Source organism: Amblyomma maculatum, chromosome 4 (genome assembly GCF_055883805.1).
Source record: "Amblyomma maculatum isolate TAMU_Amacu chromosome 4, ASM5588380v1, whole genome shotgun sequence".
In the NCBI taxonomy this organism is placed as follows: domain Eukaryota; kingdom Metazoa; phylum Arthropoda; class Arachnida; order Ixodida; family Ixodidae; genus Amblyomma; species Amblyomma maculatum.
This window is the reverse complement of record NC_139347.1, coordinates 206,570,159-206,585,740: the sequence shown is the minus strand read 5'-3', so window position 1 is coordinate 206,585,740 and position 15,582 is coordinate 206,570,159. Positions and strand designations below refer to the sequence as shown.

General features: G+C 44.9%; 1 protein-coding gene across 5 annotated transcripts in view; it reads right to left on the bottom strand.

Moving 5' to 3' along the window:
* The window catches only part of LOC146194078 (proton-coupled amino acid transporter 1-like), a 122,477-nt gene that overhangs the window by 64,811 nt on the left and 42,084 nt on the right, over positions 1-15,582 (bottom strand). The window contains exons 1-2 of one of the 5 annotated variants that reach the window (XM_084602975.1): positions 2,351-2,541; positions 1,686-1,922 (exon numbers count right to left, since the gene is read on the bottom strand). The exons of 1 other annotated variant lie outside the window; for it this stretch is intronic. In XM_084602975.1, the coding sequence (XP_084459101.1) occupies positions 1,686-1,700 (15 nt within the window). In that variant the 5' untranslated portion in view covers positions 1,701-1,922; positions 2,351-2,541. Of the gene's footprint in view, positions 1-1,007; positions 1,177-1,685; positions 1,923-2,339; positions 2,542-15,582 lie in introns of those variants that run through there. 3 more of the 5 variants (XM_084602976.1, XM_084602974.1, XM_084602971.1) reach the window with 3 other exon arrangements.

Here is a 15,582-nt window from a genome sequence, read left to right as displayed (position 1 = left end):
TGGTCAAAACAAAATGCATAGAACTCCAGAGATTTACGGAGACCATCTAGGTTATCCAGACCTATACGCCTTATTAAGGATATTCAATAGCTGTACTACAGCAAATGTAAAGCTGTCCTGAGAGCTCAGTCATTTGACTTGGTCTAACTAGCAGTGCCCAGCAAGCTGTAAAGGGTTAAAGAAAAAACTTAAACTAGCGCTTTATGGCATTACAGTACTCAATTTGAATGTTTCGTTTTCCCCTGGAAGCAACAAGCGATGGTACTGGTCATTTGACAACAGATATGACATTTGGTTGTTTCTAATCCAGTCACCCAAATTACACTGCTTCTCACAGTAACATGCAGATTTCTTCATATATTTAAAAATAGTAATCTCTGTTTATGCCAGGAAATTTCTCTTGCATCTGCCTTCTCTCTTTTCACTCAAACCTGGCACTGAGTTTTTGTCATAAAATATTTTTATCTGTAAATATATGAATTGCTAGCCAATGCACAGGTGCATTTATAACTCAAATTCGGAGAATTATAACCAAATCAATGACATGGAAATAATAAAAAAATGTGGCACACACAGAACCTGTCACTTTTCACAGCTTATGCATAAAATGCAGGGCACAAACAATTAACGCAGTGTTACAGTGCTGTACATTCAGCTCATACATGCAGACATATATCCAAGAGATGAAAATCCCTACGTGCTTCAGGATGTGCAGACGGCTAAACTAGGCAAGCCATTCTTGAAAATGACTAAAGGTGTCGTCCCTGATACAGCACATAACATGAAAATATGTCAGACAAATCCCGACCATGTGCCATAAATCTGGAGACAGACCACACACATTCACTGCCAGACTCTTTCACTAAAGTAAGGTGGATGGTAGATATGCTTATAAATAAATCTACACCCCTCAATCTGTGCTTGCCGCGCTAGGCTGGCAAGTACGATCTATTCATCCCGATATTTTCCCCTCGCGCTAAATTCATGCATTCAGGCACAGAACTCACAGGTGCATCGTGGCGGACATCACTTAACCTCAGGAAAACGTCACTGATCGTTCGCTCATCCCGATCAACGTCTCCGTTCACCTCCATGACAACACGCTAACAGACACGCGACTGCACGGCGTCGACGGGTGCGAGTCCGCGCTGCTCCGCCGCCTTTACTGCCGCCGGCTGTTACGTACAGAATGCGTCACGTGGTGTCAGAGCCCACAATCTGTCTCCATGCCGCTCGCCCTCGCCACCGTTAGAGGCTGGAACCACTGGAACTGGCACGGGGTGGTGGTGGGAGAGAGTCCGCGCGGTTTCTTCTTAGACCGAGCGCTCCTCGAATGCGATGCTTTTCTTTGTGTGTTACGCGATATCAGGCGTACGACTACGGGCTTGTGACTCACAGGTCTCTCTGCTTCGTGCGAAGCGCCTGACAACTCGTCTAGCCCGCGCACAAAACAACAAATAATCGCTTTCGCCGGGTCTCGATCGCAGTGGTGTTACAGCTCGCGAGAAGTTAGCAGTTGCCACAAGCGCTGACAGCCGAACAGACCTGGAGGCTTTCTCGAAACGTTGGGTTTCGGCAGGAGTTTGACGTATGGTCAAGGTAAACCATCTTAATTACCACATATGGAAGGCGGAAGGTAAAGTGATACCCAAAAGCTTCCTCGAAAGGTTTGAGCGCCGACTCACCATTGTCCCGATCATAAATTTATGTCGGACAGCTGGGTATGCCCGACAGACCACTTGGTTATGATATGACAGCAGCACTCAGCCTTGGGTATTTTCCAGCAAAGAGCGAGCGTGCACAAGATAGCGCACGCCGCGACGGAACTTTTCCATGGCATCGATCCCCTTCGCTCGTAGTACCTCTGCACCACTTGCCACATCCAGCAGCGAAATGAGCAGCAGCTCAGCAAATGTGTGCCGCTGCAGAGATACGAAAAGTTTGTCGAGCCCTGACTCCCTTTAATAAAGTCTCGTAAGTACTGGGAAACGAATGGCTAAATACTGCTAAGTTGAAGCTTGCTTTGAAGGTTGACCCAGAACTCTTCGTTGTAGTACTTTTTACAAACTGGCTACGGGCAGACGGTAATTGCGGAGCTAACATGAAGCGAACATGACGCGTCATGTGTTTTCGGCGCTGTTGCAACACAAGTGCAATATGCCAGGTATGTTTTTCACTACCAAGCGCTCGTTCATAAGTTCGTCTTCAAAGGTTGATTGGCATTTCAATATAGATATATAATGAACACAGCGTCAACCAGGGTTCTGTTTTAGCTGCCCTCTTAACAAATCTATGACGCGCGACAGAGAAAGTATGGAAAGCTGTGAGGTGCTGCCGACCTTGTACTCACGTCATAAATTTCTTCCTCCGAATCATCTTTAGCTTCCACCAACTCAGAGTAAAGCATTTAAACGTGATGGATTAGCGATCTTGATATCAACAGGCTACAAGGTATGAAACAAGGATAATAAACAAATCAACGTTGCCGCGAAAACAAAAAAGCTTGCACGAGAAGCGGGGGGTCAAAAAAAACACGGTACCAAATTTCGTTAAAAAAAAAAAAAAAAGGAAACCGGAAGTTGTGCCTTGTGGTTGCCAGGATTCAATACTGATCGCGCTAAAAAAATTCAAAGCGGTACTCGTGTCAAGTTGAGTATCAACTTTAGTGTCAAGCGAATCATAGTGTGTTCACTCTGCACTGGCGCGCACTGCGGTTATGGTTACTGCGGTTATGCTAGCAATAAACTGTCGCATAGCGACAGCAGCAGTATCTGAAGGAGCTGCGGACTTTAGACATATATGTGTGTGAACGACCATTTGCATTGACCTTGCCATCTGTACTAAGACAACTAAGATTCTTATCATTATATATATATATATATCACGATCACGGCCGGTGTCGAGGGAGAGCGCGCTTCTCTTCTTTTACGTCCTCTCTAATGGGGTCTGTTTCCACCGCCCGCCGCGCCTCGGTGGGGTCGCCCCAGCCCCATCTGCTGCTTCTCCCCTACAGCCGTTCACGCGCAAGGGAAACACGCGCTCGCTTTTAGCTCCGCCCGCGTAAGTTGCAACCAGCAGGTACTGACATTTCGCCCCTTGTGGTTTATATAAAGGCCGTAATCAACATCGAACATTTATTGTGTACGAGGAATAATATACAGTCAACAATCCGCTCACGCGCGCGCGTGCCTTCGTCAGTGCGGCCGTGCACGGTCGAATGAAGCTTCGGGCACACTTCAACATTTTTTGTCCCTAAGTTTTGCACCAAAAAAATTTACCAGGCTATGCAATGTGCCTTTGAATGTTGTAAGCAGGTGTAGAGCGACCTGACGTGAGTGCATGGTGAACTGTTGGGTCGAGATTCTGTCAACTGCTACCGTTTTCGTTTAGATCAAAAGAGGCACCGACAAAAATTCATGGCGCGTCTCCGATTCAGAGTAAAGAACAAAAATTTACTCATATAGTTAAAATTTCACTTGTCTAGTGGAGTGGGCTATTCTAGCTTCGTTCAAAACAAATGTTGAATGACAGAAGATGCATATGTAGTCTCGCGACTACTTTTAATCAAGGAAATGGGCATAAAACAGTTAAGCAGAATTGAAAAGAGCGGCAAACAGTAAAAAAATTGTCCTTCAAAGTTACGAATTGCTCTATATATTCATCAATTCATCAAAATGCGACCTGCGACTAGAAAATTCAGTCTCAAAATCTTCCTGCACGGAAGGAGCTGGCCTCTCGTTCTTCTCTGTCACTTTCCTGGTATAATTAATTGAGAAGAAGAGTTTTGATAAAATTTTCAAATATCAAAGAAGCGGGCCTAATAACATGGCTGTTGTAAATTCCTTTCGGGCAACTCAGTGTTGAGTTGCCCGTGTTGAACTCAGTTGCCCGTGGGCAACTGAGTGTTGAACTCAGCCTTTTCAAAAAAAAAAACAAAAAACCTTGTCCAATATAGGGCAACAAACTCTGGTTTCGGATAATACAGTCCACTAGAATATTGGCCTCGTAGAAGAGTGTACTAGTGTCCCCAAAACAAAACGGAGCAGGCATATGACCAAAATTTCATGTCGTGGCGAGCCCTGCAAGCAGCGCATGTGTATAGCTTGGATGCGTGTGGCTCGCCTGGATGTTCAGCTTAACACATTTAATGTTTGCCTTATTAGCAGCCGGGACGAAAGAAACCGCTTTTTCTCCAAACTCGCGCTCCGCTTTATTTTGTGGGCACTAGTACTATATATGGGGCTGCTTCTTTCGCTAGTTTCAAGAAGAATAGCGCAATCGTCACACCCGAATTTGATTAACTTACCAATGTATTCAGCGGCGTAAGGTAAACCGTAATATGTGACAGTGGGAAATGGGATGGCAGGAGATGCCATCACTTCTTTCAGTTCCTCGGGTACTGATTGCGGCACAGCAGAAATGATTTTTTTTTTTTTTGGCATCGACACAAGGTGTCTTGATTTTGCTCTCAGATGAAACGTCCGTCTTGACAATGTAGTCAAGTGCCGCTAACTGTTATGGCCCTCGCATCTAGCATGTCGTTCTCTTCCGCAAATTAGCCTCACTTTCCCGAAGAGAGCCTCAATGGGTCGCTATATAGGGCTTGAAATGTGTCTTCAGTGAGAGTGTCCTTCTTTAACACCTTACAAGTTTCTTGCATACTTTCGATATAGCAGGTGACCTCATTTGTAAGTCACTGCAATCACTTTCATCATTTGTAGGCCTCTTTTTACCACTTCCAGCACAAATGGTGTCATCAATATCAAACTATTTTTTATTGTTTTCATAATAAGCTGAATATCATGTAAAAATTTCAGTAAAACAACGTTTATTTGCAAAATAAAAAAAAAATTGTTTATAAAACAACATATTGGCTAATATATCAATTGTAATAACATTTAAAACTCAACCCTACAACGTTCACTTTGTTATACTAATACTTTACATCATGCAAGCATTTTGCAATTTACATTACATTTTTATGAAATTATTTACATCTTCGGTGCTATGCATGGATGGTTCCGCATCTAGCACTGAAAGACGGATTTGCTGTTGCAGACGAGTTGCTGGCATGTTAGCCTTGAAGAAGCTTCTATGTGATGACTGCTCATTCAGTTTTTTTTTTTTTAATTTCTATTCTTGTACAGGCTTGGGAAAAATTCGGACTAAAGTGCACAAAAGTAGCTACCATGCCGCAATGTATGCCATATGCTTGTCGAACGTTTGCTGAGCGACAGTGTAAATATAATAATGACTCCGTTCACGTGTGTAGTAGATGACTACATGCCACTGCAGCATCTACCTTCTGTGTCCTTTCATTTAGGGGCTGTACTCACTACGAAACCCGAAAGCGGCAGTGCGAAACCAAGCAAAAGCCACCCGCCGCCGCTGAAACAGACGCGGAGGGAACAGTTAGGAACAGTGAGCAGGTCGCGCCCCTTGCGGCGGCGGAGAGAGTAACTCAAGAAGAAACGTTCCCATTGCTCCCGCGGCGATTGAGAAGGCCGTAAGAAAGAGCGCACGCTCTCCCTCGAGACCGGCCGTATATATATATATATATATATATATATATATATATATATATATATATATATATGTATATATTGTAGAGGAATCGGACAGCGATCTTAGTTTCGGTGCCTGGGCGCAGCCATCTTAGTTTGATGATGGTGGTGGTGGTGGTAGTGGTTGATTTTTTTTTTTAAATAATCAAAAAGAAGGAAAAGAGTATTGCCGGCCGCGGCAACTGCTATCTAAAAAACTGAAGCACTTGAGCTGCGGCCGGCGGGAAGGAAAAGGGGATAGGGAGAGGATAGCGAGGGGAAGTAGAGAGGAGAGCGATAGGAAGAAAGGACAGGGGGAGCTTTGTACACCGTATGAGCCAAACTGGTAAAGTCCGCTCCGGCTCCTCTTGACGCCATCTTGGGCTGTGCAGTGCGGGTTGATGCGGTGCGGCAGTGTAAAAGTGCTTTTCGCGGTGCTCGTGAAAGCTATCCAACACCGTTGTCTATTATGTGTTTTGTCTGAGCACGATAGCAATCCGTATACCATCCGTTTGGCATGGCGACCGCTGTTGAAAAAAGCACTAGCGGTCGGGGCGACTGCGAAGGACTGCACTCCTCTTCTTAAGCCGAACACGTCAAAGTTAACTGTGAGGAGGAGAGTTCGGGGAACGAAAATCAGGCGTTATTTTTCAACTTTATAGCAAGGGAGCGATCGGGCTTTTCGTGAAAACATTCCGAAGTTCGGGTAGCTGACATTATTACTTTCAATACTTTTTTCAATCGAAGGGTATAGCAATTAAAGCTATGTTTCTGGCTGGTAAGCGGGGAACAATAGGAGTTCTCAAGAAAATATTCCAGAAATGCGTGTTTCTATGGTAATGAATAATTATGTGCCTGGATTTGGTACATGAAACGTTTTATTCACACAACCTGGTCATCGAATGTTAAACAGCCTTGTTTTAGCCTTGTTAACATTATCCCTTACATGCGTAGCATTTTATTTTCCATACGAAACACGTCCGGTCTCTGGAGGTATCTCAGTTGAGAGAGAGAGAGAGAAAATTTTATTGTCCACTGGTGTGGGCCGCGCCCCGTACGGCTTCACTGGTATAGATGTCTGACAGTCCGTGCCGCTGCAGCACATCCGCGGCCCACGTGGTACGTGGTAGCGGTCTTCTGCCGGTGTAGGTCCGCCGCGCGTAGTGAGATCTCCCATTCCTCCTAGGTGGAGAGCTGCGAGCCGGGCGGGGGAGGATCAGGCAGGCACTCCGTGAGGAATTCGTTAGGGTAGGGGTGGGGTGGGCTAGCTGGAGGACGTTCTTTCAAATAGGTACTACAATGTCAACGCCGCATTGACTAGCCGGGTGTAGTGCACAGCTAGTCCAGTGCGGCTCGCTCCGAGCAATTAGTTTGTTCCGAATTTGCAGGGTCGCAGCGGAGCACCAGAGCAAGATGACTAGCATGGCAGGCTTCTCATTCTGAACAGCCCGTGCCGTACTTGCGCTCCGAGCACGCGCTGTGCATCTTTATTTTCCTCTAACACTGGCATGGTAACGCTGATCTCAGCGCCTCCGCTTCATAGCGTCGGCGGGCTCTGTAAGTTTAAACTCCTCACGAAGCAAGTCTGCAGCGTTGGTCTTGGAAATCAAGAACGGCCGTTAGTCATTAACCGACTGACTCCTCTCTTCTGGAATAGATGCAGCACGGCTCCCAATCAAGAGTGGCTTCGCGCGCGCGCGCGCGCGTGTGTGTGTGTGTGTGTGTGTGTGTGTGTGTGTGTGTGTGTGTGTGTGTGTGTGTGTGTGTGTGTGTGTGTGTGCGTGTGTGTGTGTGTGTGTGTGTGTTTGCGCGCGTGCTTGCGTGCTTGCGAGGGGGTCAGTTAAGGGAAGGAAGCGGTCCCATTTTAATCCTTTAATTTTTGGACTTCCTGGACTTTTTCCCCTGTCCTTGCTATATTTAGAATAATTCATGATATTTCTACGCGAACTCTCGACGCTTCATCTCATTTATTTGACCTGTTATGGTGTTCAGTGCCACAGAGGTATATACAGTATGTATGAAATTGCGTAAGAAACAGGACGTGCGCATATTCTGTTAAAATAAGTTCAAGAAATACATGGTCCAAAAGGAACAGCCCCGCCATTTTCCCCGCCTCCCCAAAGACGGATGGCTAAATCAAGCCACTGAGGGCCGGACGAGCTGGTACGGGGTTCATTCGGCCTAGCTGGTATACGGGGTTCATTCTCAGAAAACATAAGATTTATGGCGATTCCGTAAATTCACGGAATGGCAGCTGCAACCCCCTTCGATCCTTGACTGTGCCATTCATTACCTCGACAAATCTAGATTAAAACGGTATTATAGTCTTGCATTATATAAGCCTGCTTGATTGACATTTAGATTAATTTTATTGCCATGCATCGATGAAAGCGATGGGTTTCGATATCATGGCTCAGCTGTGCCCCAAAACGATGTTCATACTAGCTCGAGAGTACCTATAAATAACAGCGTCAATTTCGCTGACTTAAAAGTAGGCAACCGTTCAAACCGAAAATAAACTGTGATTCTTAGGTGGTGCAGTTTGCGTTTACTGACTGCGATACGTGGGTTGCGACAAAAACGCCCCCCTCCACCCCGCCCAGAAAAAAAAAAAGCGGTCCCGGAGTACGTCCCCGGGAAAAATGGCCCTGGAAAAAACGTCCGCAGAAGAAAAGTCTACATTTATGAACTAAGAAAAAAATGTCCCCAAACGAGTGCCATCAAACGTATTGTATACCGTTAAGATTCGCCTCTTCTGACGTCTGGTTAATCAGTGAAGAATTGATTTTAACATCACCGGCTTTTACTGATTTTACTTTGCATCTACTTAGGTTTCAGCTTGAACCTATTTTGTATTTTATTTCGCCGTTGTTTTTTTTTTTAATTTCGACGTTCTATACAACACGCAGATTACGTTTCCCCGGGGTGTACGTGTTGCAATATTGTATGGTACAGCGCGTCTATCCACCAGATTTCAAGTGGCCAGACGACGAAACGTCATACTGATGCGAGGTGTCATAAAACAAAAATAAGGAATGTAGCGCAAAATGATTTGCAGATTACAAGGACCTTTCTGGGTCTTTATGTGCTCCTACGATGTGCTTCTACGACGCCACTGGTCGAGGAGGTGGTGAAGGGTGGCTGTTCCTGGCCCTACGGGGCTGGGACAGTAGGTCAACGCCGCTTGCGGCGGGGGCTAGCCAGCCACCAATTTTTATCTGTTGTAGGCCGTCATTGCACCCGCCACCACTTAGGTGGTGGACGACGGCTGTAGCGGCGTGCGTCTTTCTCTCCCTCTTCTTTTTCTTTCTTCTCCATACTTTCTCTCTTCTGTCCGCACGAGGCAGCGGAGGTAGCTCAGCTACAGAGCCAGTAGCAGGCCTGTGCATTTTCTTTTCATTCTCCCTACAGCCACAACAACAATAACTGGTCGAAGTGTTTTGTAGTATGTTTCATGATAGTGTTACGGGGTAGTTCAGCTTGGAGCAGAGGGCGGACACGGAAGACAAGGCTTTCAAACAAAAGACGTTTTCTGCAGGCACCAGCCGACTCTATTGAACGTCGTCTTCTCTAAGCTCACGTACGAGAGTCTTCTTCTTCTTTCCTTATGCGCGTGCACCGCCTAATGTGACAATATGATCTGGGCTGCACTGTCGTGGTATGATCTGGTATTTCCATAGCGGCCCCGTCGACACCGCCCTCATTTTCACTTTTTTTTTTAATGGGATAAATGGTGTACTGATCACCGCCTTTGGTCGCTCGAACGCTGCGAACAGTGCTTCAGGGGGCCACGGTGAACGACCGTTAAGGGCTGAGCTCAGTCGCTACCGGAACTATGGCAAGAATTCTACACTGTCGCTATCGAAAGGGTTAACGTAAATAATCAGAACATCTGAGAGGTTCTTCCAGTGATCTCTCCCGCAGTGGGTGATTCTCGTAAACTACCAGTGTGACTAGTCCATTGTACGTTGGTAATATTTCCCAGCTTATGAGACTTATGTTACTGGGGGCTTAAAAAGGCGGGGAAAAGTTACAAGACAGTTTGTTTTCTTTTTTGCGAATTGATTCCCAAAATAATTCATTCTTACGGCAAATTTTTGGCTTGGGGACGTTTTTTTTCTTCTAAAGGCCGCTTTCTCAGTGGCCTTTTATTCCGCGTACATTATCTTACGGGGACATTTTTTCCGGGGACGTTCTTACATACTCCCTGATACGTCGATGATATGCATTGACACAAATTGTAATCTCCACAGAAACAAAAAATTCGTTGGCGCAGTCTACGCTACTGTAAACGCGGAGAAGCGCGCACAAACACTGCATGCTGTTCACAACGAGAATAGACAGCGTACACAGAAACTGCGCTAAGATAACAGGTCACAATAGCGGTGTATCCGATATTTGCCTTGGTCGTATCCGATATTTGCAGCTAATCATGCGTTCCCTATATTTCCTTTCACATTTTTCATCGAGCCATTTCGATTTAATACGATGAGCGCTACCTGCTGGCTTTAAGCGAACAAAATCAGAGATCAATGGTCGACATTAATTTTGCGGCCAATCTTGAGCTTTATACGTTGACAAGGAGTTATCCACCTACACGATCACGAAAAAGCTCAGCATTCAAAGAATTAAGCCTTGAAGAAGGTGTATGCTTTTTAATTAATTATCCGAGATGATCGGAACGTTCGTTTCAGTAAGCGGCACAAGTCATTAAAAGAAAACGTTTGTTTTCGGACTGATGTAGTGTAAAAATCCAGTCACATATTCCAAGAGGATCGGGAAAAAAAAAAACCAATGGGTCCAATTGAAAATTTTTCAATTGAAAATAATTGGTCACAAACCAGTTGTGTTTTTGCCACCCATTGCGCCTGATCATTTGATATGAATTGGTGCTTCCAGGTGGAAATAAATGGTCACCAATCACGATCAAATGGTTCCCCAACTGAACTCAAATGGTATACCTATTGACCACAAATGGTTTCAACTAAGGTAGCAGAAAAGAAAAAAGAACAGAAATTAAATTTCGATCATCTCTGGAGGAGTGCGGGTGTGCGAAGATTTATACAAGTGGACTGAAATTATAAGAATAGCAAGTTCTTACCGAAATCAAAAGTGACAAGGACATGTCACACACACGGAACTACACAAATTGGAGGTATACCTACAAGGCACTTGAACAGGCGTATATACTCCATTCGTTAGACAGTCCTGCTGAGGCCAGTGACACTTCTTCATTATTCAGAGTTATCTTGTTAAATTATGCCCGCATTGACGGTCGACATGATAAAATCAATTAGGAAGATTAAGTGGCAAATGACTATTTATAAGAACTTCGATTTCCCACTGTTATCATATATATATATATATATATATATATATATATATATATATATATATATATATATATATATATATATATATATATATATATATATATATATATATATATATATATATATATGTATATATATATATATATATATATATATATATATATATATATATATATATATATATATATATATATATATATATATATATATATATATATATTCATCATTCTCAGCCTGACTATACCCACCGCAGGGCGAAGGCCTCTCCCATATTCCTCCAATTAACCCGGTCCTGTGCTAGCTTCATTCACTTGACCCCTGCGAACTTCTTATCCTAATCCGCCCACCTAACTTTCTGCCGCCCCCTGCTACGCTTTCTACCCTTGGAATCCAGTTTGTTACCCTAAGCGAGCACCGGTTATCCTCTCTTCGCACTACATGTCCTGCCCGTGCCCATTTCTTCTTGATTTCCACTAGAATGTCAGTAACTTGAGTTATTTCTCTCACCCACTCTGCATGTTTCCTATCCCTTAACGTCATTCCTACCATTTTTCTTTTCACAGCCCTCTGCGTTGTCGTCAAATTAAGTAGAACCCTCTTGGTTAGCCTGCACATTTCAGCCCCATAGGTAAGTAAAGGTAAGATGCAACTGTTGTATACTTTCCTCTTGAGGGATACCGGTAAGCTGCTATCATTATTCTGGAGTGCTTGCTAAATGCGCTCCATCCCAGTCTTATTCTCCTTGTAATTTCCCTTTCATGGTCCGGATCTGCGGTTGCTACCTGTCCTAAGTAGACATATTCGCCTACTACTTCCAGTGCTTCGCTACCTAGCATAAACTGCTGCTCCTTTCCTAGGGTATTGAAGATTACCTTAATCTTCTGCTTATTTTCAAGCCCACCTTTCTACTTTTCCTGTCTCGGTCATCAATCATAATTTGCAATTCATCCCCCGAGTTGCTTAGCAAGGCAATGTCATCAGCAAATCGCAGATTACTGAGGTATTCTCCATATACCCTCATCCCTAACTGCTCCCATTCCAAGTCTCTGAATACTTCCTCTAAGCAAGCTGTGAATAGTACTGGAGAGATTGTGTCTCCTTGCCTAACTCCTTTCTTTATGGGAATTTTGTTACTTTCTTTATGCAGAACTATGTTTGCTGTGCAGCCACTATATTTATCTTCCAGCACTTTCACGTACGGCTAGTCTACACCCTCATTTCGCAATGCCTGCATGACCGCCGAAGTTTCTACTGAGTCGAATGCTTTTTAGTAATCAATGAATGCAATGCATAAGGGATGGTTATATTCCGAGCACTTTTCTATCACCTGGTTGATGGTATGGATATTGTTACGAAGAAGAAGATAATTAGTGGCGCGAGATGAGGAGCCCTCGCGCTAGGCCAACCATTAAATCATCTTTCACCCTATCGCCATGTTGTGCTGTCCTCTTCGTTTATCACCACGTAACATTTTTGGTGGAGGTGCGGCGTACGTCATCCCCATCCTCGCCTTGGAGCATCGACGCCACCTGTGAGCCGGGACCATCGACCGAGGGCCCAGGGACATCGCCGAGCAGCTTCACCCCAACCCTTCCAGCCCAGACCCGACCAACTACCACCGTCCATCCCCCAGTCCGGACCTGAAGACAAGGAGAACAGACAGACCAACCTGAACCGAGACGAAGGACCCGAAAGCCCCTTATGACCCGAAGGAACCGATGGACACAAACACGCAACCCCCGCCAAAGCCGCCCGACGTGACCTCGAGCCATCGGTCCCATGGACTCTGGTGACGGATGATTGAACAGCTCCAGGGGAGGCGGATCACCCACGCATCATACATCGTGGTGGCAAGGAAGTCATTCACTCCTGTCTTTCCTTGAGCATCCTCACCGTCACGTCACCATCAACTTCAAGCGAACCGATCAGTACGATCGCTCGGTGGCCCCGGGAAGCGTTACGAAGAAAAAGATAGGCAGTGGCGCGAGAGGAGCCCTTGCGCTAGGCCAACTTTGATAGCAGAGTATCCTTTCCGAAAACCTGCTTGATGTTTTGCTTGGTTGCAGTCTAAAGGTGTCCTGATTCTATTAACGATTACTTTGGTAATCGTATAAGGTGTAAGGTGTTTTCCTTATACGTAACAAAGAGTAAGTTGATTGGTCTGTAAATTTTCAAGTCCTTAGCGTCCCCTTTCTTATGTATTAAGATAATGTTTGCGTTCTTCCATTGTTCCGGTACCGTCGATGACACCTGGCACTGCGTATACAGTGTTGCCAGTTTTTTTAGAACGATATCCCCGGCCGTCTTTCAACAAATCTATAGTTACCTGATTCTCTCTTGCTGCTTTCCCCCTTTTCATAGTTTCTAATGCTTTCCTAACTTCTAATGCTTTCCTAGCGTCTTGTTGCTTTACCGTAATGAATGCGAACTCTCGGTTTAAGATAACGAGGAACATGTCTCAACGGTACCGGTTTCGTGTTTATGTGCCTGTATGCACTGCTCCAAAAATATTTTAGTACTACAATTTGTTTAATAAGATTGTCAAAAGAAGGCAAACCGGCCTTTCTAAAGACATTGCTGGGGAAATTCTCCTGTGGCATGTAGGGGACGCTTGTAGCGATGTTTTTCAATATCCTATTAACTCAATGTGAAAGAGCAGTTAAAAAAACAACAGATACCGTATCTTTAAACACTCCCGGAGCATGGGCGATTAGTTTTCTGATAGAAAAAGGCACCATGGTTTTCAAATTAAACAACAAACATTCAACACATGTAAGTTTCTTACAAATGTGGGTCAGCTGAGCATTCCACCCCGCCGGGGTGGCGCACTGGTTACGGCGCTCGACTAATGTTCCCAAGGAAGCGGGATCGAATCCCGGCCTCGGCGGCCGCTTTTCGGTGGAGGCGAAAAGCAAGGCGCCCGTGTGCTGTGCGATGTCAGTGTACGTTAAAGAACCCCAGGTGGTCGAAATTTTCGGAGTCCTCCACTACGGCGTCTCTCATAGCCTGAGTCGCTTTGGGACGTTAAACCCAACTAACCAAACCAAACCATCAACTGAGCATTCCATGTCAGATCACTGTATAAGGGTACACCAAGATACGTAACCAACGGGACGCTAGCTATAGGTTGACAAGAACACAGAAAGCAATATGAGGGGTGTAAATATATAGAACCTACATTTGGTACATCTTTGTGCGGGTTACGAAAACAGACAAGTCGGAATTTAGTGCTATTTATTTGTATTAAGTTAAATCAATCACTAAATTTAATAGCGAATCCTGAAGGTTAGCCAGGGCACAGGAAAACTCAGGATTGCCTGATACTAGTAAAGTGTCATCGGCGTAAAGGAATATAGTGAATGCTTTCACGTGGTCACATATATCATTCACATATAACCGCACAACAAACTTACCGCGTCACTGTAGATAGGCCCAAACCAAAATATGCCGGCCCGTCGTGAAAACCATTGCTACGCGCCTGGATGCAAGACTGGCTATGTGCATACTAAAGGTGGCCCAAAAATAGCCCTGTTCGACGTTCCCAAAGATGACGCTCTAAGGAAGCAATGAGAGATCGACCTCCGTCACTCGGACAAGCGGCTGGATGAGAGCTGTGTAGCTGTGCCGTTTGTGAGCTTCATTTCGAACCTCGTTTCGTTCTACGGGACTATGTTCATATTGTGAACGGGGAAGAAGTCCGCATCCCTCGTGGGAAGCCAGCATTATCCCCCGATGCCGCACCGACGCTATTGCCGAATCTGCCGGCCTATCTTTCAAAAAAGATGCCGAAAGAAAGACAACAAAGAAAGAGGAAACCCACTGGTGTTGTAACTCATGGGCCCTCGAAAACAAAAAGTCTGCCCGATATACCCGTAACAACAGAAGAGTAGGTATCGGCCCCAAACGAACAGATTCTGAAAGTATTCTTGATATTTTGGAAGTGGTTAGAAATAGCCTGCATAAAGAAGTTGGTTGCCCCGTTCACGCAGAAGGCCGATCTGAAGAAGTAATAAGGTTTTATTTAGTCACCAAACTGCACTTCCATATCTGAAAGGGGTTAATTCAAAAAAGGCAGAAAAACGAGAACGGGGAAACACCTGAAACTAAGCCATTGCTAACGCTACTGTGAAGTGCTGGAGCAAGTGAAGGAAATAAGCTGCAAAATGCGTGAACATAAATATATGCAGCGGTGACAAATCTGGTCATAGGTTTCATAAAGCAGTGACTTTATGTCTCTCCAAATAAGTATGCAGTAGCTGTTAATGCTGTTTGAAAACCTTGTGGTGCGCCTCCTGTTCTGCAAAAAACGCGAATTGTAAATAATGCATCTTCCCTTTTACTTTGTCAGAATTACATGCATTCATTCTACCTGTCATCTCCATGTCCCTTTTGTTTTTGTGTGCTGCAGCTTGGGTGTTTGTGAATAAACTATTAATGTTGCGGCCGACACTCCTTCATTCCTCGTTTATCCCTGGCATGAATCCCATGCTAATACTATTGACGTTAGGCATTAATGGAAAGACCCCCATCGCATCACAGTGGTGATGGGGGTGTATTGTGCGCTGTGTGTTGCTCCAAACACCGGGAGAACGAACGGTCGGCTCTTGCGTGTTTGTGTGTGCCGTGCGTCCCACGAAGCGTTAGAGGACTAAACATATTCCCGAAACCTGAGCAGCGAAGTGGCGATGGGTGCCGGAAAACCGACG